General features: G+C 37.8%; 1 protein-coding gene across 1 annotated transcript in view; it reads left to right on the forward strand.

Moving 5' to 3' along the window:
• The first annotated feature begins 3,062 nt into the window (after positions 1-3,062).
• The window catches only part of SLC25A12 (solute carrier family 25 member 12), a 96,601-nt gene continuing 83,804 nt past the window's right edge, over positions 3,063-15,859 (forward strand). Inside the window, exons 1-2 of the mRNA XM_061135726.1 lie at positions 3,063-3,164; positions 4,111-4,158. Of these exons, the coding sequence (XP_060991709.1) occupies positions 3,153-3,164; positions 4,111-4,158 (60 nt within the window). The 5' untranslated portion in view covers positions 3,063-3,152. The remainder of the gene's footprint in view (positions 3,165-4,110; positions 4,159-15,859) is intronic.

Below are 15,859 nucleotides of genomic sequence, written 5' to 3' on the forward strand. Positions count from 1 at the left end.
ATTTTGGTTTATTAGGGCACTAGGCATTAGCATAATTCTAACTTTCACCCACAAAGTTAATACAGTGTAAGCTGCCTGGAAGTTGGAGACATATTTCTGCGGATTGGTCTAGTAAACCCATACTTTGCTTTTGCATCTGGGGGTAATATTTTTTGAGCAAGGACTTCACAGGCAGATTTAAATTTCCAGCTCAGTCAAGCTACATATTAAATATTTTGTGAAACCAACACTAAAAAGTGACTATTGATGACAATACTTTTGCAGCTAGTCTCTTAGCCTTTAACTTCCAATTTTGCTTTCTGCAATGTTATTCTTTTCGACTCAATCTTCATGTTTTCAACTTATAGTTGTTGTGCCACAGTTTTAAAATTGCTTCTTGTTTATAAATATCACTTTGCAATCTAAAGAAAGAGTTATAAATTACTATATTGGGATTTTTATTTTTAAACATTGTAAAAAGTTTTGAATTATTTCTACCTCCTTTTCCCAAATATACTGTGAATCTTATTTGACAGGTTTGTCTTTTGCTATCCCATTAACTCATAAGTTTTCCCTCAACCCTGATCATCTACAATTGAGGAAAAAATAAGTTTTAATATCTAATAATACTGTTAGCCAATCAACATAATAGAAGGACAGCTTGCAAAATTTTTGAGGGCGGAGGCTCCAATTCACTTGCTTTTGTATTCCTTTCAATACTTAGTTCATCCCATGGTACCTACTTTTAATATCTTTATTCACTTTATTGTTTGTTGTATTTGGATAGATGAAAAATCCAGCAAAATTCACCTTTATTTAGGGTAGCTGAGTTTTTCTAACTTCTCATTATTTAGGGTAGCTGGCAGCCTTAGTTTTAAGTTGTTAATATCATCTCCATTGTGACTAGATTGGCACCAGTGAAACTCTTAAAACTTGCTTAAAAATCATCTATCTTTTATCCAGGAAAATTATTATGGCCTGGTGTTTATTCCTATGAATTATTGTGGGGAGTTCTGTCTAAATGTAGTGTTGTCTTCCTTTCTCCAAGTGTCCAGTTTGACCCTAAATTTCACTCCAACAGTATGGATTTGGCAAACAACAATATGTTCCGTTAGCAAATAATCCCTTCATTTAAATAAATGCCTTCCTTTCCCTTAAGTACTTTTATTCGAACTGAGGGACTTTGGGCTACAAACAGACATCCTTCCCTTGAAAAGTAACATACAATAAACATCTTGAGATTCCTACTTAGAGAAACTTCATACAATAAGAAAGCAGAGTGTCAGGGACATAAGGTGCTAGTAAAACAAATTATGAATTTGTAAATCTTGATCCACAGGGTCACAAAGAGTAGGACACGACTGAAGTGACTTAGTACGTATATCCAATTACATTGTTAAAAGAAGTTTGAACAGACTGAAGAAAGAGATGTGATGGTGGCAGACAGTTAAATCTACTGCAGAAGAAAAGCTCACTTTAGGAGTACTTCTAATACATTGTTCCTTATCCACAATTTCCATCTGCCGCTGCACTTTCCTCATTTCTTTGGATGTGTGTGCCGGGTGCTCAGTCATGTCTGACTCTTTGCAGCCTGATGGACTGTAGGCTTCCAGGCTTCTCTGTCCATGGAATTTTCCAGGCAAGAAAACTTTCCTGGAGAGGGGTTGCCATTTCCTCCTTCAGGATCTTCCTGACCCAGCAATCAAACCTACCGTCTCCTGCTTTGGCAGGCAGATTCTTCACCACTAGTGCCCCCTGGAAAGCCCATTAACTTGGATACTTAACAGAAATAAAACCATTAGTGAGACTTTAGAAAAGGGAAACCTCTTGTTAGATTCAACACTGGACATGAAAGAGGGTGGAGGAGGGATTATTGCACTAAATGAGATAAGCTAAAGCTTGGAGTGTTGGACTTTTTTTTTTTTTTAAATAGGGAGCATGCTTTTTGGGGCTATTCTGGTGCCTCAGATGGTAAAGAATCTGCCTGCAGTGCAGTAGACCTGGGTTCGATCCCTGGGTTGGGAGGTTCCCTACCCAATGGGAATGACTACCTACTCCCATATTCTTGTCTGGAGAACTCTATGAACAGAGGAGCCTGGTGGGCTACAGTCCATGGCGTTGCAAAGAGTTGGACAAGACTGAGCGACTAACACTTCACTTTCATGCTTCCTTTAAAGACACAAACAAACAAAATACACAGAGCTGGGATTGCAGGATGCACTGACCATCTCTAAGCTAGGCGTAGGGACTATATATTAATCTTTGTATTCTTTATACACAGGATTGTATCTGGCATACAATAGATGCCCAGCAAACAGTTGTTGAGTGACTCGATATTCGGCTCAATATAGTGGTAATGGCAAGACTCAGTTTGAGAGACATTATTTTGGTTCAAAGTAGAGCTACTTATTTTTGGATGGGGCTGGGAATGTTTTTGTAGAGGGAAGTTGGGCCAGGATTCAGTGCCAGCCCTGGCAGATGGATTTTTTTCCCCCTAAACATTTGTGTTCCACCTCAACCGGAAAGGGATCTGGGTGACTAGGAAAGTGGAGTCTACTAATAAAGCTTTATAACAGTACAGGAGACACTCTATTAAGTGTATTCATCCCATGCCAATTTAAGGGCATATTTCTCAAGTTACGTTTACCTAGGTTTGCCCCTGAATGAATGAGTCCCAGGCTGTTTTACTGTCAGTATTTCCCTCTCGTCAACGATTCAATTATTATCGTTGTTATTATTATTATTGAGACACGTTCTTTGATCCTTCGAAATCCTGCTCAATCTAGGCCTCAAGTGTTCCTGTAAGTCTCAAGGGAAAACGACTTTGGCTGAAGTCGGCGCGCAAAGCCACACCCTGCAAGAGGCCTTAAGAGACCTGGGGCTTTCCTGGCAGCTACCCAGCTGCTGGCAACCACGCGGCGCGTCGGAATCCCACAGTTTGGCACCGAGGTCGTCCCGTGGGAGGCCGGCCCGCCTCCTCGCGCCGCGGACCAGCCGCTTCTGGCCGGGACGCGGCCCTTCACGCCGCCCCGCCCGCCCCGGGCTCATTTGCATAGGGACGCGCGCGGCGCCGGCGAGCGGGAGGGCGGGCGCGGCCGGGGAGGCGGCGCGCGCGCGCCCTGACAGCTCGGCCCTGCTCGCTCACTCGCTCGTCCCCGGCTTCCGAGCACAGCATGGCGGTCAAGGTGACTCTAACTCTCTGCTGCTGCCTTTATTTCATAAGAGGCATTCCGGGGACCCTGCCTGCAGCCCCTCACGTCTTCCCATTGACTTTTTTGCCTGATTGTTAGAGGCGTGTCCTGGGGCTCCAGGAAGAACTGTGCGGGGCTTGGACCGGAGGGAGAGGATGCCCGGCGGGGGGAGGGGAAGGAGGCGGGATTGTGAGTTGGAGGGGCTTGTAAGGACCACTGGTCGGTGAAGGAGGAGGAGTATCCTGCCCTGGTACATGGGGTTGTGAGCCAGCAGTTGGAGGGCATGAGAAAGGGAGTGGGAGGAAGTGGCATGGATAGCCGGGGATACCCAAGGCATCCGTGTATTGTGGTGGGGGAGGGGGTGAGTGAGTATTTGGGGGCCTCTGGAGCCAGGGGCAGCGGTTGGCATTTGAGCTGCAGGTGGCAGGATGTCTAAAGTATTTAGAAACGTTGTAGCCGCTTTCATTATTTTAGGTTGGGTGGAGAAAGAAAGAGGCGTAGAGATAATTATATTCTGCATTGCTTTCCACGGGAAGAAAGGCCAGTAGGCCATGCGATTAATTTGGGTGTTTCAACTTTGCTGTTGTTTCTACTCTTGCTGGAGTCTTGGTTTGAAGGTGGGTGGATGCTCACTGTGTCGCTAGTGGATGTGGAATAAAGTAAGGGCTTGATTCTCATGGCCTTTCCTTTCCAGCCCAGGGGAAATCTATCTGATAAATTTTGCTGTTTCTTAGGCTCTTCACACCTGTCTTTCCACCTTGTGATCACACAGCTCCAATTTGACAGTTGTTATCAGTATTAGTGCTTTTAATTTGTTTTCAACTAAATGCACTTGTAAAAGATAAGAGCATTGATTGTTAGCATCTGTGAACTCTAATCTGCAGAGATTATGTGATCTCTAGTGAAGCATTAACTGGCTTTTTTTTTTTTTCCTTTACAGACAACCAAGCGAGGTGATCCTCAGGAGTTAAGAAACATATTCCTACAGGTAATGGCTTATGTGTTGTGCTTCTTCTTGGTAGGGCGGGGGTGAGGGGGAAGGTGTAAGTCTAGTACTTTTCAGGCCTTAGCTTTCAGGAATGTTTTATCAGTATTTTCATGTATTCTTCAGAACATGAGAATAAATAATATAGATTATAACTTATTAAGATTTGATAAAAAGATTTCCCTCAAATGATTATTTTTTTAAATGACTTAAGACATAAAAGAAAAATTTCAGTTTCCCTTAAGCATTGTGACCAAAATAAAATTTCAAAACATATTGACACACTTGTGTAATTGATAGGTATGATTCAAATTCTTTGTTCTTTGAAAATTATGTTTATAAAGTTTTCCTGCTTCTAAGCAACTCTCTGTGCAATTTGTTACAAAGATAAGAATATTATAGTTATTCTTAATTTGTGTGTGTCTTTTCTTCCTCTGTTTATTTTTATTATATCCATGGGCTTCCGGGGGTTGTGTTACAGAATGTTACTATCTGTGATTCTTGCAAGAATCCACCCTCACTTCTGCTGAGTTTTTATGATCAGTGACTTGGCTGTAGACTTTTAAAAAATTGGCTTAGTTTTTTGTTTTGCTTTCATTTCTTAATTTCAGAAGTTCTGCATGCAAGAAATTGTGCTTAAGTACATATAAAGGGAGACAAGCTTAGGTGTCCTACCAAATACTGTGTTTTTCTCTGAATTCTTTTGGGAATGTTTGAGAACGGGTATATTCTGGACCGGTTCTTGTATAGAAACTTTGACCTTGGGCAGGTCCCTGCTGGGTGTTAGTTTCCTCTGTAAAATGAGAGGTGATCTTCCAAGGTTCCTTCCAGCTCCAAAAGTCTATGATTCTATATTAGGAACAGATTCTAACATGCACATCAGCCTGGTGCAGATGACATTTTTATCTGAGAAATGTGATTGCTTAAGCTATTGTTGGGGAGGAGGCTGCATAGATGACCAGTTAGTGAAAATGAGAATCTTAAATTTTATAAACTCTGGTAAAGGGAAGCATCATTTCCAGAACAAAAGTAATTGTAATAGAGATGCTCTGTTTGTGGTTTGAAACCTTGATTTCTCACAAGAGTTCTTAAAAATAACCAAAAATATGTCAGTGTTAACCACGCCACGTACTCAGTTGTTTCATGAGGAATTCATGTGATATAGTTAATTTTGTTTTCTAAATGAAGTAGGCATAGGAAAAATCAGTGAAAATGCCTCATGAACTAATGAACAGAGCATTGACCAGGTGTTGGCGACACTTGGGTTCAATCGCCAGTCCTGCCCCTATCTTGTGGTTTTACCTGTGAGCTAATTATCTGACCTTCCTGGGCTTCATCTTCTCATGTAGTTCTCAATGGGCTATAAGGTAATGGGAATTGAAGTCCTTTCAGCTTTAAAAATCTTGTGGAAAAAAATCTGTGATTCTGTATGGATTTGATTTTGGAGAGGAGAGGGCTGGGACTGTGCCTCACTTTTTGAAAACTTTCAAATTTTGTCTTTTTACACATTATTTTGATGATGCCCTTACTTTTTATACTGAAAATTTGTGGAATTCATTAACTACATGTTTAGCAGTAACAGTAAAGCATTGACCCAAGAGTTATTGATAAGAGTCAGAACATAGATACTACCTTCTGGTAACTGAAACAGCTTGATATAGAATATAGTTAGTTGAATCAGTTTGAGGGCTATTAGCAAGTAACATAGATTTTGAATTTATATCTTAAATACTTCAAACTATAGTTACTTGAAGCTATAGGGCATTATTTAGAAACAGTTTTGTTTTAGATGCATTTGGTTTTTTAATATTTTAGAAACAATAGCAGGCAAAAATACATACTACTATGCATTTCTTTAGCAACTTAACATATTTATCAAAATATTCACTGGGAATTATTTACTGTGTGTCATGTATGTACTTGTATTTAGTTTAGTAGTAGACACTAACATGTTGAATAATTAAAGGGGAGAATTGAGCCAAGACTTGAATGGACAGGTAAACGTGACTAGTCCCTCTTTGAGACCTGTCCCATGTCCCACAACTTGTGGTTGAGGGAGTCAAGAACAATGAAGGTAAATATATAGCCTCTGGTACAATAGTCAAATTGGTTTGTCTAGATCCTTGTGGTCATGTAATAATAATGACAATGGCTATCATTTATTGATCATTCTGAAGTATGCTGGGCATTGGCCTAGTCTTTTAGGGTATTAATTTTTTTCTTTTTAAACTGACGTATAGTTAATTTACAGTATTTCAGGTAAGGATATTTTATTAATTTTCATAACAACCTTCCTGCATGCTTAGTCCCTCAGTCATGTCTGACTCTTTGTGACCCCATGGACTGTAGCCCACCAGGCTCCCTTGTCCATTGGATTCTCCAGTCAAGAATACTGGAGTGGGTTGCCATTTCCTTCTCCAGGGGATCTTTCTAATCCAGGGGTTGAACCTGGGTCTCCTGCATTTCAGGCAGATTCTTTAACAACCTTAGGAGATAGCATTATTGTCCCTGTTAAATCATGCTCAGTTGCTAAGTTATGTCTGACTTTATGACCCCATTGACTGTAGCCCACCAGGCTCCTCTGTCCATGAGATTTTTCTTGGCAAGAATACTGGAGTGGGTTGCCATTTCCTTCTGCAGGGGATTTTCCCAACCCAGGGATCAAACCTGTATCTCTTGATTCTGGATTCTGTCTGCATTGGCAGACAGATTCTTTACCACTGAGCCACCTGGGAAACCCCTCCTGTTAAATAGATGAAGTTAAATGAGTTGGTTATTGTCACTTAGCTCATAAATGGTAGAGACTGGATTCTAGTCAAACTCTAGAATCCGTATTCTTAACCCTTACGTGATACCACTTGTGGGTTCTTGAATGACTTTTGAAAGCTAGAGACATGTAAAAGTCTAACTGCAGCTGTGTTTCTTAAGAAATTAAAGAAAAAAACCTGGTTACTTAGGTGATGAAATAAAATACCTTTCCACTGTGACTATCTAGAACATTTGGCTAAGGACTTTGGATTTGAAACAGTAGGAAGGCACTCTGGGTTTCTCACTGGGCAAGTTGAAGTGGGTAAATTCTGGCAGCTCTTTGTGTATGTTGGATAAAGTGTGGAGAGGTTGAAAGTAGGTAGAGAGATCTGTTAAGAGGCCATTGAAATAATTCATGTGGGAGATAATGACCTGGAGTGGCTGATGGCTGGGGAAATGGAATGGAAGGTCGATACCAGGGACTTTGGAAGGGATGAAATCAATTGAATGTGGTATTAAATATGAAAGTAAAGGAAAGAGTAGTGAATCTAGCATTTTTATGATAGATGTTAATTTATAAGGCATCTATTTTAGGAGTTGGGTGAGAGGATTGTTAAACTTTGGTTCCTAAATAAATGTATCCCAATAAACTGAAGTCAGATACAAGTTTTGTATAGGTGGTTGATGAAATGTTGGATTAGGAGGATTAATTACAAAATAAACAAGACAGGGAATAAAGGACTGATTTATAAGTGATATTGTCAATTGAAATGGAAGGAGGAGGAGTGGAAGTGAAGGAGGGAGAATGGCCTCATGGGAGTTTAGAGTGTCACAGAAAAGGGTCCAGTCAAAGAGTAAAATCTAGATTATTCTGTTATTAATATAATTTTGTTTTGGTAGGATTTGAGGGGTCACTTGAATTCAGGGTCATTTGAGCTACTTAAAGACTACAGAGAAGATATAATTTTGAATTTTAGAATGCAATTGAAAAATTCTGAAAAATTTAGATCTGTGGCATTGACTGTCTAAATTCACAACTAGCTGGTGTGGCTCACAGTCATTTGTTTTGTAAACAGCAAAATATTCCTGTTTGAGAGTGATGTTATACCTATTCATGACACTTCATTTTATGTGCAAGTCCATTTATGTGCAAGTTGATAAGAGTAAGTAAGCATTTTGATTCTGAGTATAGAGAAATAGGTTTTTTTTATGTTCATCATTGCTCAAATTTTGATGAGCCGTGTTTTCTATTAGTTAAAAAAAAAAAGAACAATAGTATTCACTAGGATTCTTTTTCCTGCCCCCCCCCCCCCCGCCAAGTACATAAAATTGGAGCACAACAAATGAATTCTTATGTGTTAGACTGCTGTAATTTTACAACCAGCTGTCAAACTAATATTTTACTGTTAGTACCCTTGAAACTGTCAATCCTGGATTTGTGTCTTCTACCTCTCTCAGCCACACACTATCATTGACCCAAATCTGCTACATAGTAGCAAAAGGAGACAGTGGAAGCAGTGAAGAGGAAGGTGAGGTAAGGACAACAGGAATGTCATAGGCTGTTTGTTATAAACCTGGCAAATTTAAAAATGAAGAGTTAATCTGGTTTGGTCTGTGTTTTGTGGCAAAGTAGGTTTATCAAAAAGCTGTTTTAAGGGACTTCCCTGGTGGTCCTGTGATTAGGACTTGGCTCTTTCACTGCTGTGGCCCTGTGTTCGTTCCCTGGTTGGGGGAATTAAGATCCTGCAGGCCATACAGTGCTGCCCAAAAACGAAAAACTGTTTTAAGTGAATGATTTTTGAAGATCTCTTTTTTTTGTTTTTAAGTTGATAGATTTTTTTTTGTTCATTTACCAATGTATCCTATGATAAAAGCAATACATGTTGAGACTGTAGCATAACGTATGCTAGGCCCAAAATGTGTGGCAATGTAGAAATCAAATACTATTTTTATCCTTTTTTCTCATCACCAGTGTAACTAGAAGATCGTATCCCATATCAAATTATGAAAATCCATTTTTTCTGTCTTGTTTATTTTACATTAGAAAGTAAAGAGGATGCTGCTGCTAATGTAAACAGTGATTCTTCTGTAGAGTTTTTATGATAACAAATTTTTAATTGAAAGAAAGGTCCTTTATTCAATAAATATTTTTTTTACATATTATGTATTTATTTACTTTTGGCAATAGCCTGCAGCTGAAAAGGGAATTAGCTTTTAGCAGGAGACTCTTCTATTTTGTTGAAATATGAGTTAGGGCTATGTTTTCCAAAGTGTAGAAAGTGTATCACAATATTACAGTTATAATAAGAGAATCAGGTATTGAAAGATGACAACATCTACTGAGGCCAAATGTGGAGAAAAAAGGTGCTCTCATAGTGCATTTGTGGAAACAAAGACTCTTTGCAAAGCACTTGGCAATGGTTTAAAATAAAGATACCATTTAAAGAAGCAATCCTATTTTGGGGATGTTTATCCCAGAGAAATAAAAATACTCATAAGAATATACACCTACAAGATTGTTAGTTGCAGCGCTCAGTTGTTCCTCAAAACAAAAACAAAAAAGTTGGGGGGCACAAAATAAATGCTATCAAAGGGCAGTGGTAGAAAAATTTTGAAATAACAACCATGGAAAATTAAGCAGATACTAAAAAGAATGAGTTAGACTTACTCCAGCTAATTTAGAGGGATTTCAAATGTACTGTAAATGAGTCTGCCTGCAGTGTGGGAGACCCAGGTTTGACCCCTGGATCAGGAAGATCTCCTGGAGAAGGGAATGGCTACCCATTCCACTATTCTTGGGGCTTTCCTGATGGATCAGATGGTAAAGAATATGCCTGCAGTCAGAACACCCAGGTTCAATCAGGAAGATCCCCTGGAGAAGAGAATGGTTACCCACTCCAGTATTCTTGCCTGGAGAATTCCATGGACAGAGGAACCTGTCCTGCTATACTCCATGGGGTCACAAAGAATGGGATACAACTGAACGACTGATACTTTTTTTTTTGTTTATAAATGAGGAAAGACAGGTGTATATATAGAAGGATAGATAATGTTAACTTGGTTGAGGTAAGAATTCAGGGGAAATAAAAACAAACTCTCAATGTATATGTGTTAAATTTTGAGCAAGTGCATAATTTAAAAGTAAGAACTTAGTAATTGAAGTTAAAAGAGACTTCCCAGCATGAATTGGGTTGAAGAAACCAGTGAGAGAGACACAGAAAGGGATCTATAGTTTTCTTAGCCACCCTGATTAAGGATTTTCACCAGTTTTTCAGGCTATAGGAATTGAAGATAATAGCCTTTATCTTTAGTTTATAAAGTATTTGCCATGAACTATATAGAGTTCTTATTTTTAAAAAAGTATTAGGCATTAAGGGCATGCTAGCAATATAGTGAAAACTTTATCCTTGAATCAACTAGACAGATGAAAAAATAATTAGGAGTAAAACATTAGAGTTATTAAATGCTGTCTCTGTCCTACTACCTGTCAATACATTTTTAATTGCCTAACAGGCTAGGTGCTATGCGAGGTTTGTAGGTACGACAGAGGAGTTTGATGAAGGTATGACCTCACATTCTAGGTAGGGGTGAGACAGACAATAACAAAGACCACACATTAAAAAACAAATATCAACCACGGGATTGTGACAGTTCTGATAGGTAGAATGATGGAAAAGGTGATCATTTTTCAAGATGGTGGCCAGTGAAGGCCCCTAAGGAAGTGATATCAGGGCTGAGAACTGAAAGGTAAGTAGAGAGAATTCCACACGTGCAAAGGCCTGGATGTGGATAGGATTTGGTATGTTCAACAAACAAATATGAGGCCAGTGCTCCTGAAGCCTCAGTGAGTGAGGGGGTGAATGGCCAGTAAGAGATGAGGCTGAAGGAACCACAAGCAGGACCTTGTTTATAGGCCATGAAGAAGAGTTTGGATTCTTTTCTAAAAAATGTTGTGGAACCTGTTGGAGGTCTTTCACCTTGAAAGTGGAATGATTAAATTTATATGTTAAATAGATTGCATTTAAAGAGATCATACTGAAATGTAAGCTTTCTCATATATTTCTGTGCTTTCTCATGGATTTTCTACTCTACCTTGAGTAGACTGTGATTTTTCCAATTTAATTTCCTCCTGTCCATAGCATTCTTAGGATATCTTGATCTGGGCCTTGGTTGACTCCTTTTCATCCAGGAGGCAACAGAATGTAGCCAGAACCTTACATGGGCTTTGTAGTCTAACCAGAATCTGAATACTCTTTGATCCCTTTTGCTGAGTGACCTTAGGTGTTTACATTTCTGTGGGAGTCTGTCTTCTCATCTGTCTAAGAAAGGATAACTGCATCTAGCATATAGGGATGTTACAAAGATAAGATAATGTGTAAATAGTGCCTGGCACTCAGAGAACCTGGTAAAACTTAGTTCTTTGTCCCTTTCCTTTTCTTCTGAGCTGAGGATTTTTCTTTCCTGAAAAGGAGCTCAGTCCCTTGTGTTCCCCAGGTAACTGTGCTGGACCTAGAAAGTGACTAAGGATGCTAATAAGTATTTATGATCATGTTCATGTAATCAGTTAATTATTAATTACATTCTTGAGATATACATCTGAAGATCTTCACAAATTCCCATATTCAGAAATATCTCCACAAAAGATAATTTCTCTCTCAAGTCTAGAGATCCTGAGAAGGGGTAAAGCCATGATTAAAAACTGGGAGACTGTGAAAGTATGTGCAGAGTTTTCATTTAAACCTTCTGTTGCTCTCTCTTAACCAGAGGAGGAATAGTAGTCCAACCAAGAAATACCAAGATTCAGACCTGAAAGAGAGACTTATAAGTCAGTCTTTATGTGTGTAATTTGTGAAAAATCATCTCCCTGTTCTGGTCAGCTCTCTTTTACTTAGCACTGCTGAAATTTCTGAAACATGCCTCACTGAAACCAGTGCCATGGGTTCTAGGACTGTACTATTGTTTGTTAACTGTTATGTTGTAGGGACTATTTTAAGCTTTTTATACAAATCACTGTATGTAATCCCCAGGACAACTCTATAAGGTAGGTGCCATTAATATTCCCGTTTAATAGATGAGAAAACTGAGCACCAGAACGGTTAAGCGTCCTGCTCAAGGTTATATAGTAAATGGAGGAGACTTGCTTTATGTATGTTAATACAACTTGCCTTATTTACTTAATATTGTATGGCAATGCAGGCATGGCAGTACATATAGAATCATCTCATTTTTGGGGTAGCCTTTTTTATTATGAAAAATTTCAAACATATATGAATTTAAAGAAAATAGCATAATGAATTGCCATCTACCATCACTAATCTTTGACTATCATGGCCAATTTTGCTTCATTTATATTGCAGCTGCAGGGGATTATTTTGAAGCAGTTCTCAGACATCTTATCACTGCATCCATAAATACTTCAGTGTCTATCTCTAAAAGATGATGACTCTGGAAAACAAACAAACCACAATACTTTCTTGCACCTAAAATTTTTCCTTAACAAACGAATTTCAATTCAGAGTTGCAGTTTCCATGCTTGTTTCATTTTTTTTTTTTAAGTTACTTTATTAAAATCAGCATCCAAGTCAGTTTCCTACATTGCATTTTGTTGATCTGTCGCTGCTCCCTACCAGGATAAAAGGCCTTTTTTCCCTATGGCAAAAATCTTGCTATGTAATCAAGGTTTACCAACAGTAAAGCATTCGATACACCTGGGAGCTGCACCTTGATTATCAAACACATGATTTGTCCAGGCTTGTAAATATATATGCCCCTTGAATGTTCCCATGGTTACTTTGACCAGGAAATGGAAGTATTTATTTTAAGAACAATGCAAATTATTCAACTTAATCTGCTATGAAACATTCTAGTTCCAGTTACTGAATTCTCGGGTCATTATTTCCAAGGTTTTTGGCCATTTTTAGGAGTTAAATTGTTTTGAAAAACTTAGCTTACTATGGTAACTTCTGTTAATTTCAGTGATTAACTGAAGTCTTGCACTTCCTCACTTTGTTAAACATTGCATGGTAGCTGACAGTAGGCCTTGATGTAACAAATAGTAAAAATACACGTATTAACACAAAAAGAAGATAGTGTTTCATGAAACAATCTGAGAAAGGCAGGTTTCTAGAGAATTTTTTTTGCAGTATTAAATAGGTTTTGTTTACAGTGTAAGTGAAATATGCAACTGAAAATGCTAATTAGATGTATAAAACTACCTTTTCCTAAAAAATGCATGTGTAGATTTTAGTAAATACCAAAAAAATTTTGTGTCACTCATTAAAATCTGTTTTAAAAAATTAATATGGCTTCATAGAGTTGTTAAAATCGATGTGGCTGTATGTATTAAAAATTATTTTTTCTCATTAAAATATTATTTCTGCTCTTGAATTCCACTTTGCACTATTGTAACAGAATTTGTGTTGTTGGATCTGTTGTGGTCTTTGCTTGTTACATAGAGTGCTTGAGTAGTGAAAGGGCATGCATTCCGGACTAAATTTGGCTTGCATTAGGAGTAAGAGCAGTAATAGTGAAGGACAACAAGATTAGCTTCATGTGCTCAACTCTTGCCTTGGTACAAGTTTTTCTCTTCCTTTGCTCATGTAATTCTTTTTTCTGTATAGGAAATGCCCTGTGTAATATTTGTAGTTACCAAATTTTGTGACATTGTCCTTTGAGAGTTAGAAATCGCAAGGATGTTGCAATCTGAAAATGTCAGTTTATCTCAATTGGAACAAAGTCAGGGAGGAACAGTTTGTTTTGACTCATGTTACAGCCACATGTTGGATAAGCAGAGATGAAGGTGCCTAGACCAGTCAGGACTGACTTTCTGGTAAACCCAAGAACAGTAGAAGTATAGAAGTATAGTAGAAGGAAACCTTGGTTAGAGTAAGGGTGAAGAGTTAGAATAGTAACTCCTTCATGTTTGAGCAGAAGCAGAAAAATTCAGTATGCAAGGAGGGAAACTGGGATCTGCTGCTTTTCTGTATTTCTAAGCGTTTTAGAATAACTATGTCAATCTGCATTAGCTTTGCAATTTCCAAGTACTTTGATGTTCGAGATCTCACTTTTTTCCCTTACAGAAAGATCTACCTTTCTGTAATTTCTCGTTAAAGAGACTCTGAGAAGTGTGTGTTTGCTCCAGAAATCTCTACTATTTAACAACACAGGAGATTAGAACCTCTTTTCTGACCTTAGTTTCAGTGTCCATCATGCCATGGTCTCTGAGTGACCTGAGGGCAGGAACTATGTTTTCTTGATTCTGCATCCCTAGTGCCAGACCTAGTGCCCAGCACAAAGTTGGTACTTGATAAATGTTCTAAAATGAATGCAAAATAATCTGAAAGATTTAAGCAGATTTTCGGCTTAATAAGAAGTGCTTCTAGATATATTACCTTGGTTTTGGTGGGCGTACTGAAAAAGAAAATCCTTGATCTTGACACACTATAATTTTTAAAAAGTGACCAACTTTCTAGTCACAGCCTCTCAGAACTTTCCTTTATAATTTCTGGAAAATCTTTTAGAAATATAAAAATCGAAAACTTCTGTTTTTAAACTTTAACTATTTAAACAGCTAATTTATATCATTAAAACTATTTGGGTCTATTTACTCATTCATGTTCTTGAATTTTAAATTAACCTTTTTTTTCTTCCCTTACTCAGTGGAAATGTAGTGTGTAAACTTTGTAAAGTCTGCTTTATAATTAACCTGTGATGTTGGTTGCATATATTCTAAAGGTTACTTAAGGTTACATTTGGCAAAATTGCAAAGGAGTTATTAGTATCCAGTTAACTACAGTCAGGTGAGGTCTTGATGTGTTGATCTGTTGGCTTGATAGACAAAACATTTCTGGGTAACATGATCGTCTCTTTTGAAGCTAGAGGTAGTTTAGTGAAAGTATAACATAAATCTGTGTATGAAATCATACTTTTATCAGCAATGATTTTGATTAAATGTATAAAGATTTTAATCTTTCTTTAAGATCCATTTTCTTTCTCATGCTTCAGAATGTCAAGGCTTTTTCAAACACATATGAGCTATACTCAAATTCAAATATTTCTGGAAATGCCAAAGCTATGGGCACTTTCACATTAAAACACTTCAGTTAGGTTTTAAAAAATAGACCACCTATTTTTTTTCTGATACTGTCAGCTGCTGCTTGTCTACGTCTTTTATGTGTCCTTGACTTCTTGCCCAAGAAGGATTTATGACTGCTTAAGAAACATCTTTGAAATGGCAAATGATTAACTCTAAAGTTATTTGGAGTATGGATATAATATTTGGCTAATTTCATTTCAAGTCATTTTAGTTCAGCCTTTGAAATGATAGGAACAAAATAGAAACAGTATTGTGCAACTAAATTAATATATTAATTTTTTAGCATAAGTGTTAGCCTAGGAGATCCAAAAGTTTGTTTTAAATTGCTTTTTTTCATTTTTAGTGTAAACATGCAAGTCATTTTGGTTAGTAGAAAAAGTCTTAGTAAGCCTGGTTAACCTTTCTTTATTTCTAGCTGTGTTACTTTAGGCCATGTTTCCTTTTTTTGTTTGTTTAAGCGTTATTATCCAGTCAATTAAAATCAGCATTAAAAGTAATGAAGTTATTTAAAATAAATAGGTCATTCTTATTTTAAAAAATATTTTTAGTTTAAATGTATCACCCTTTTTGAGGTACCTGCTTTTCTTTGTTAAGGAAATGTTCTAGCCTTTTGGCTGACTGTGGGTCGATTCTAGTTTCAGTTCTGAATTCCCTCTTCTGTTTTGTCTGTTCAGGCAGCAGGCTCAGTGACATTGCCAAGTAATTGTCTCTAATTTAATGAGTTAATTAGTTAACTGTCTCCTGCAGAAGTCAAGTACTGACTCCTTGTGGCTGAGAAGACTTGTGTTTTTTTCCTCTGAGCTATGCACTTTATCTTTCAGTTAAAATAGACTAGGAGAGTTGGGAGAAACACTAGCAAAA

Source organism: Dama dama, chromosome 33 (genome assembly GCF_033118175.1).
Source record: "Dama dama isolate Ldn47 chromosome 33, ASM3311817v1, whole genome shotgun sequence".
Classification (NCBI taxonomy): Eukaryota; Metazoa; Chordata; class Mammalia; order Artiodactyla; family Cervidae; genus Dama; species Dama dama.